Below are 9,048 nucleotides of genomic sequence, written 5' to 3' on the forward strand. Positions count from 1 at the left end.
ATACCATAGCACAATGCAAAAATCTGTACCTAAATTACAAGAGTTCCATTAACTACTTAAAACCCCCACTTCTCCACACAAATGCAGTCCTCCTGCCAAGGTTGGAGCCCCCTCTTTCACTTGAAATACAATTGAGCTTTGATTGAATTTTGCAATAATCAATGTGTTTAAACATGGACTATTTCACCCAACACATCCAGCCTCCAGGTGACAGTTCAGGGAAGTTAACAGCAGCAGGGAATTGGCACCTTTGAATGCAGCAGGTTTGCTGCTGTACTGATGTTTGCAATAGTAGTTTTTATTATTACATGATGCCAACAATGTTGAAAAGTTTTAGCCAACAGCTCTATGGTGTTCAGAGGTAATCAGTTTATGCTTTACACTTCTAGAAGAGTTTCCATTAAATTTTACTAAGCTCAACATACCTTAATTCTTACTTGTTACAGATATGTTCATATAAATTGTTTTGCCATTTGTAGCATTTTATGATGAATAATCTATTGATGAGTAACTTGATATGTATATGTTAAATTGGGTCAGAAGATTTCATGGGGTCTGTGGTTAGTCTGGCTGTTGCTTATCTGAGGGTATCTGGATCTTACAGTGTCGTATGTCAGAATTCATAATCTTCCCGCATTTGCTATGGCAATCTCATGATTGAGGAGAGTTATCATTTGGTTTTTTTCCTCCTCTAACAACTGCTATGAGGAATTTCTATTATGATCAGAAGGTGGAATACAGATTGTTTATACTGTGAATTCCTTCACTTTCCGTTATATACTGATTATGCTTCTAACACTACAGAGTATGTAAATTTCATCAGAAAGATCCTCAGAAATACTTGAAATTAAGAAATATTTAAGAAACTTTGTACAACTATTCTCTTGTTTTCAAAAAGTCATTTAGGAATAATTTAATCTTTAGCCAAATTTAGAAAGTAGTATTTTGGTACCATAATATAAATCTGTACGCAGAGCCATCGTAAGCTTGAAAAACCATTTTTATTAACATACAAAAATGAGTAAGGAAAATAGACATTGTAATTAAACATTTGCTTTCATCTACAAATAAGTACCTTGAGTAATGAAAAAATAAAATAACTTCTTAAGTTCTTGTGAACAGTTAGAAACAAAGGGAAGAATTTTCTGAAATAAAAGCAAAAGAAACTTCTGAAATAGAAAATATTTGGCAATATCTTTTAGTCACCCAATAAAATATCCATGTAAACAAGTCATTCATATTTACAATATCTTTTGCAATATTCTTGGTAACATGTAGCAAGAAGTGCACATGTAATTACTGTACATTCAGTTTTAAAATCTAATTTGCACCATCATCTCTCAGTTTCATTCATGTTGTGCTTCTGTGCATAGTACTAAATGACAGCATGGAAAAACATTCTTTTTCCCCAGGCATCTTATAAAGATAGCACTTTTTATGTCAGGTTTTGTAACTTCCTGTGATTAACAGGAACCCAAACGTGCAACGTAAGCTCTTTAATCACACCCCCATAAAAACAAAAAGGTAGATTTCCAAACATGCAGAAAAATCTTGAAAAAAAAGCTAGAGTTCTACCTTCCATTTCTCTTTGAAAACACACTTTTTTATTTCCTGTGTTGCTACTGTTACCCATAAATACAGGTAAGAAAAGTTGCGTGAAAGGAAGGTTAATGAAAGGCCACTTTGAGAAGCAGATTTAGAACTATTACTCTCCAAAGGCCAATGTATTTTTATTTAGCACTTGAACTAACTTCATATTTTCTGAGGATATTTAAAGGCCTTTTTAATCAGTCTAGAGCAAAGCCAAAAGTCTATAGTTCTTTTGGTCTTTCTTAAATTGCACACACCAAGGTTGAGCAAGTCTTAGGGGCTCACAGCTACTGGGGATCTGTCTCATGGGCACCTCCCAAAGAGCAGCAGCCAGAAGGCCACAGTTCATGCACAGGAGATATCACTGATGATGATCATTTCCCCAGTGGAATCTTCCAGCTTTCACTGAGCTTGGTTAACCTCTAAGTTAGAAATCAAACATATGTTCTGGCAGACTCCCCTCAAGAGGTTGCTAATCCTCAATTTTCAGCTAGTTTTATATTGTTGGAACAGAGAAGTAAAGAAATGCCACCTTTCTTTTTTCAAGTATCATTCCCCTTGAACAGTACATGGAATAAAATGGAAACCAGAAGGCACACTAGTTACCATAACTTAACTGTAACAGCATATAGAACCATTCACCTAAAAGCCATTCACTTCAATTCACCCAAGTCAGTACTGGAACAAAAGAAGTTCTAGATTTTGTGGGGCTTTTCCCAGTATACTGGGAAAGTACAGTTAGTTTCTTCCTGAACAATCCTTAGGCAACTGACTGCCTTCCATACAAACACACACTTTTATTACATGGCTAGTATTATGCAGAGATTGAATGAGCTCATTTTCACAGGTGGATGAGAGAGTAACTGGCCAATCCATAACAACTTAAAATGCTGTTGACTGTGTGAGTGCTGTAAAGACTGCATAGTAAATGACTAGGACAGGTGAGTTCATTTATTCACTTCCCCTATCACACTTCATTGCTTGATTCATTGCACATGGTGGGACTGGAGGAGTGCTCACACTGTAATTTAGCATTCTGTCTGTCACACCTGAATTCTACAGTAAGGCACTTAAAAGCAGGGATTTTCTTCAATGGAGAAAAAACCACACCAATGCTTGGTTTTCTGGAGAAAAAACCACACCAATGCTTGGTTGGTTCCAGTCATCCACAAATATTTAAGTGAAAACACCCAACTCTGGGATGTAGTCCTGGAATACCAAATGGTACAGCAGAAAAGCTTTTAAAATATTTTACTATGTTAGCTTTCTCTACTGCATCCACCAAATCACTGAACATTATTACAAATCAAATAACAGGAACTGAAGTGCTTCTTGTCAGGGAACATCCAGAGTAACTCACATCCAAAACAGTTTGTACTAACACAATCAACTACAAAAATTGTGCATTTCTTAAAAGTTTAATGTGTTTAAACATTTTTAAAAGCTGAAGTAGATAGACATTTATGTAGTGTTAAAAAATTAGGAAATTATATGCTGTCTGAAACTGTCTACATTGCAACATCAGCAGTGGTAAATTTGGACTTGTAGTGGGCTCTGCAGCTTTTTCAAGAGATTATAATAGAAAGGCTCATAATTTTGGACATGTGCAGTCAAAATCTACTATAATTATTCTTTTATAGTAGTAGAAATAGAAATACTGTTATATCTGTGAAATTAATGAATGAGCATAATACATTAATACTTCAATAACTAGAAAGAGCTAGGAAAAGTGCCAGTTGAGACTCAGATTTCAAATTAAGAAGTCATGGAATTTGTATAGTTTGCTTATGGACATCTTTAAGTATGTCTTCATGCCTGTGACAATAATGATTTTGACATCAATGTGGAGATACCCAAATCAGCTTTCAGTTAACAGGTAACATTTTAATCACATCAGCAAATCTCAGCTGTTTCCTAGAGAAAGCCTTTCTCACTTCAGGGTCCTTCTCTTCTGTGAAACTGAGAGCAGTTTTTTCTGGTTTTTTAACCTCCTAATTTCTAGGCTAGTGCCATAATCAACAGAACAGCGCAATCAACTAATGACAGTAAAATGCTGCCTTCTGGGATGAAGGGAAGACTTGGTTTAAGAGATACACATTTTTCTAAGTGTGTTGCTATACCTTTTCAAATAAGACAAATTCTGCATTTGGATGTCTTACGATCTCCTTAGATTTCAATAATGATTGCACATAATCCAAAGCCAAATGTTGTCTGTATACAATATACTTGTTAAAAAGTCTACAGATATGTTCTGATTGGGGAAAAAACCCAACCAACATAAGGATTTAAAGGAAATAAAAGATTTAATGATGATATCAAGCAAACTTTTGGGTTTTTTTAATTAAAAATTTTAGACTACATGTTTTTATGGTGCAGCTCTGCAAAGTGCTGAATTACCTCAAATCCCATAGATCTTAACAGCTGGTGAGGGGGTTAATCAGCTAGAGATATCAGAGCTTTAAAAAAGTGAACATTACCAGAAAACATGCAAAATCACTCAGAGCAAAATTTAGTCTCAATCTGGTTAATTTTTCATGGCTTAAAGAGATATAAGCATTAAATTAAGATGTGATACGGAGAACATTCTCCAATTATGTGAATCTCCCATTCATGATTTCATTCATGCTCTCATTTTTTAAAGGAGAACCAACAGGATATGTTTAAATTCATCTGCAGAAAAACTTGAGTATCTTTGAGCAAGCCAGAAAATAAAACCCCAACCCATTTATCTATCAACATAACTAAATGAGAAGGAACTGAGGAGTGAGGGGGGATTTGGCAGTATAATAGTAATTTTATTCTGTGTATTTTCTTTACATGGTTGATCTTTGGCCTGCTTCATCAAATTTGAGGTTTTGTTTTCTGGCTGCTTCGGAATTGATCCTCAGATCAGGTTTATCCACGTTACTGCTGTTTGTCATTGTGGATTCCACTTCTGTGCCTTCAGGAGTCTCTCCAATGGGCCGCAGAACTTTAGCGTTCTCTTCGGGGGGTCGCTTCCAGTGGGGCCTGCTTGCCATCCACAAAATGAGTGAACCAAATATGACAAGCAAAAGACCAAGACAGTTGACAAAAGTTGCTTCTGGTGGGGATGCACTGTATGCAGGACTTTTCCTTTGAAAGGGGAAAAAGAAAGGCAAGGTCAGTTGTTTCAAAGACAATCCTGGTCGAAAACCAGCAGTCTCCTGCTGGGTAGGTCTTTTGAAAATGAACCAATGTCCCAATACTAGATGCTTATTATTCTGTGCACAGGCAATGAATAAGCTGAATCAACAATTGGGAAAAAATACTTACAATGAAAATATAAGCTTTTCTGTGATTCCCATGAGAGCTGTTGCAATCACTGTTGCAAAGATGGTCAAACCCGAATAAACATGGATTGGCATGAGAACTGCTCGGAGATGCACAGGAGCAAAAGGGAGCAGGAAGACAGCGAAACCCAAGAAAAGCTAAACACAAAACATATTCATGGTTAAAGCTGTATAAGAAACAAGCTGCACTTCTCAAGCAGAATAAAAATAATCATAAAAATTCCATTTTGAGATGTCTTCAGGTAAAAATTTGAGAAGAATTGCCATTTTCTATTTCTTTCAAAACTAAAGCAAAATTCTGGCTTAGCACTTGGGAAGCAGACATTAAGTATTTTATAAAAAACCCTACCTTACATCACTGTCCAAATTTACTGGTAATGCTAAAACTACAACCAAACTAACTACTGGAAACACAAGTTTTCAGTGTCACTAATTCAGTCACATATTAAAGGTGTGCATAACTACATTTTTACAGTCTCTTCAGGTCCTGAGCACAGTCTCTTCAGGTCCTGTTATCTGCTCCTGTTACAGATTTACACATCAGTGAAGACCAGGAGGCAGTCTAACCTTCTGACTTGAGTGGATTAAATATTTTTACTTTGTTAACGAGTTTTAGTTAAATGAAAATACATATTTTTAGAAGGGGAAGGGTCTCAGTATCGGTCAGATGGCATTTACAGAGTGCAGATGTGTACGGGTGGTGTGAAGTTCTTCAGGGGACACTACTCTTCCCATTTGTGCTAATTTGTGATGGAAACTAATCCATCATGTCACAGGCTGCAGTCACAGGCTTGCCCAGTCACACTGCATCCCTTCTTTAGTTTGTTCTACTGTTACCCACCCCTGCTGCTAAATTAGAAATAGTGCATGAATTTGTATTACATCTTGCTTTAACTTCCAGTCTTAGTCCTTGTTTTGTCTTTCCATGATGGATTAAAGAAACTGATATTTTCTCCCTGGGAAGCTTTTTAATACACTGTAATCAAGTCATCTTTTAATCTTCCTTAGATCTGCTAAACAGTTGGAGCATTTTAAGTCTTGCACTGGAAGATAGTTTTTCCAGCTCTCAAATTACTTTTCCAGAATTTCTTTGCTTTTTTTTTTGCCCTGGTCATTCTTTTTATATTTAAGAAACAATTTGTTCCACAGTGTTTCATATTAGTTTCACTAGTGTTTTACATGGAGGTGAACATAATCTTGTTAGTGTTGTCACACCATTGTGAGAACACTACTGTTCCTGTAGGCATAGCATTATGTCAGCAATCCCTCCGCAGTAATTTTGTAATTCCAAGACTGACATGCCATTTCTGGCAAATGCCAAGGATCTTCTCCATTAACAGAGATACAACTTCATGACTGTGCTCAGTCACATAAAAAGCATCAGTCTCTGACTGGAGACTTCAGCACAGTTTGGAGGAAGTTGATGGGACAGGCAAGTCATTAAGTGCCATTGATCACGTTTATAGTAGCAAAAGTAGAAGTAAGATCTTATTCACAATTCTTTATTTAACCATTAGAGAAAATGCTGATACTCAGTGTAGTTGCAGCACAGATTTCTCTGAAATACCTGCATTGTTAGGACAAGGAATATCTTTACATTGTTCCTTTATTAATTTATATTCATTGTTATTAATTTGTTCAGCTATAGAACATACACTCAACAGTGCTGCAATATGCTTTCTTTTTTTTCTAAGTTCTAAAAACACTGTTTCCACACTATTTCCTGTACCTCCTAGCCTGAGCAGTGAAGGATAAAAGTCCAGAACCCAAATCCCTCAGCAGAGAATTTTCTGTGCATGATCACAATAATTAAGTCTTTTTCCTTTTTAGTGTTTTGGTAAAAAAAAAAAAAAAGAGTATTTGAAGGAACAGAATTTATTTGCATAGTGTAATAACACACTGTAGGAAATTCAGAATGCATATACAGCAAGATCACATCTGTGTGTGTACTGTCAATGTCAGGGCATGCCTGCTCTTCTCTGCCAAATACAAAACACACTAAGTTAGCTCATTTTACATTAGGATAGCACTAATTCTCTGCCAACAGGAGCAGCTAAAAGCATGTCTCTGAACATCTATCAAAACTGTGCCGATTCAGGAGAACTGGTTAGCCAGGAGGAGCTCATCCAGATGTCAGATCCTTTAGATCTCTGCTGCTCCCTGCTGCACTTGTTCTGCTGATAAACGAAAGTCTTGAGGCTAAGAAGTGACTACTTAAAATTATGACAGCTGAAAAAAAAATTAAAGCAGTTACCTTATTTGAGACTTCCTTAGTGAACGCACTAACAGTATTTAAATGTGCTGCCAACAAACCAAGTAACTTGCTTTAACTTCAGGAGACAACAGAGCTTTGAAACACACAACTGTGTAACTATAGTAAATCAATGGCCATTGTCCCAGCAAATAAACAAATATTCTTTAAAGTGCAATTTTCTTTAAAGTCAAGGATCCAGTATTTGCACATTTACATGCTAATTTGGCAAATCACAGAGTGAAAAATGGCTATCTCAGTAGTTAACTAGCGAGGGCCTATTGTGCCTGAATTATTCAATACATCCTTCAAATTTACAACCTGTTTATAAATACAGTTAGATTCTGACCTGGAGACAATAAAATATAACAGCAGTCAGCCCAATCCAGCTGTGCAGACTGTACATGTTAGGAATGTTCTTGGCATTGTGGAATTCAAACACGGCTACCATAGAAACAATTGCAAGAATCATAGCTATGGTATTTAATCCAGCATGTATGAACTTCATTAGGAGTTTGCTGCACTTCCAGGTCCATGGCAGTCTGTACACAATAATAGCTGCAGAAAGAACAGAAACAAGATTTTATGCCTTGTAGGATAACTTCTCTCAGATGTTAATAATCATGCATAATTCACATAGTTCCACTGTAAATTACAGCAAAACCGAACCTTTAATTCTCTAAAAAATGTCTGTTAAAAGGCTTTTCCTCATACACATAGCACAGCATATTCCAGATATACAACTGATGCTTAAATAGAGCTTTCTGGGAGATTTTTTTCCTAATTAAAAAAACCCTCAAACTTAAGTGTGTTTCAAAAAAAGAACACCAAACAACTTTGTGTCATCTTTTCCTCAACCACTAAACTGATGCAACTGGGATTCTGCATGGGACTGTGATTTTTCTGCTACTAATCAGACTGGAGGAATAGGACCTGATTCTCATATCAAGATCACTTGTTGAGAAAGTGTGAGACGATTTTCTAATAGTCTCTTTGCCAACTTTGAATAATGCTATTCTCTAGTTTCATAGATATTGCTGTGACTGTCTGTTGCATTGATACTAGGACCACTTGAAATGGGAAAATGCTTCTGAGCATAACCACAGTCTGAATCTTAAGAGACAAAAGCATTTTGCCAACACAACTCTTCCACCACTGTTAGATGAATGTAGTGGGGGGTTGCCTATACTTGCATTAATAACTCTAGCAGACAATGTTTTGTCCAGTCTCAACGAAACAGCAATAACCAATGATCTAACTCCAGATAGTCCATAAGAATAACTTAGCCTAGAGCTGCTTCTCGCCAAGCTTTCTTCAAGATCCCCACTGCCCTTTCTCTTCCACAACTGTCCCCTGCCTGTCATATGGCCCAGCTGGTTTCCACAGGAGACAAAACCAGACCAGATTAGATCACTGAAGCCCCAGGTACATCTGATTGCAAACTAGGTAGTAATTCAGGATGTGTGACAGCGCATAAGTATATTCAGATAACAGGGGACAAATTTCTGAGGACAACTGATAACCTGACCAACAAGGCTAATGCCTACATCCATGTTTTGCCTGAGCAAAAAGACTGAGCTCCACTCAGTGATTCATCACATCTTCATTTAAGGTTTCTGCTTATGAAATTACATTGAAATCTTTATATATAATTAGCTATACTAAACCAAAAGAATAATAATTAATTTCAAAGTTCTGTTTACATTTTTTACTTGAATGCATGCCAGTAAATGCAGTACTGCACTGAAAAATTCACAAAGAAAACACTGCTCACAAGTGAGATTTCCAGACTGTGATCAGATTTTACATCAATGTATGCTTTTACACACTGTGTGAAAATATAATACTGGAATTAAAGTGTCCTTTAGAAAATCCGAGAGGAAATGGTTGGAGATC

At 36.5% G+C, this 9,048-nt stretch overlaps 1 protein-coding gene across 1 annotated transcript; it reads right to left on the reverse strand.

The window, feature by feature from the left end:
• Positions 1-4,367: 4,367 nt before the first annotated feature.
• LOC103811101 (cytochrome b reductase 1) lies at positions 4,368-7,710 on the reverse strand (the record flags this gene model as incomplete). Its single annotated transcript, XM_009084052.1, has 3 exons — positions 4,368-4,704; positions 4,885-5,039; positions 7,502-7,710. Coding segments are annotated over 3 exons (665 nt in total), but the record flags the coding sequence as incomplete, so codon positions are not given.
• Positions 7,711-9,048: the final 1,338 nt, after the last annotated feature.

This window comes from Acanthisitta chloris, unplaced genomic scaffold (assembly GCF_000695815.1).
Source record: "Acanthisitta chloris isolate BGI_N310 unplaced genomic scaffold, ASM69581v1 scaffold22621, whole genome shotgun sequence".
Lineage (NCBI taxonomy): Eukaryota > Metazoa > Chordata > Aves > Passeriformes > Acanthisittidae > Acanthisitta > Acanthisitta chloris.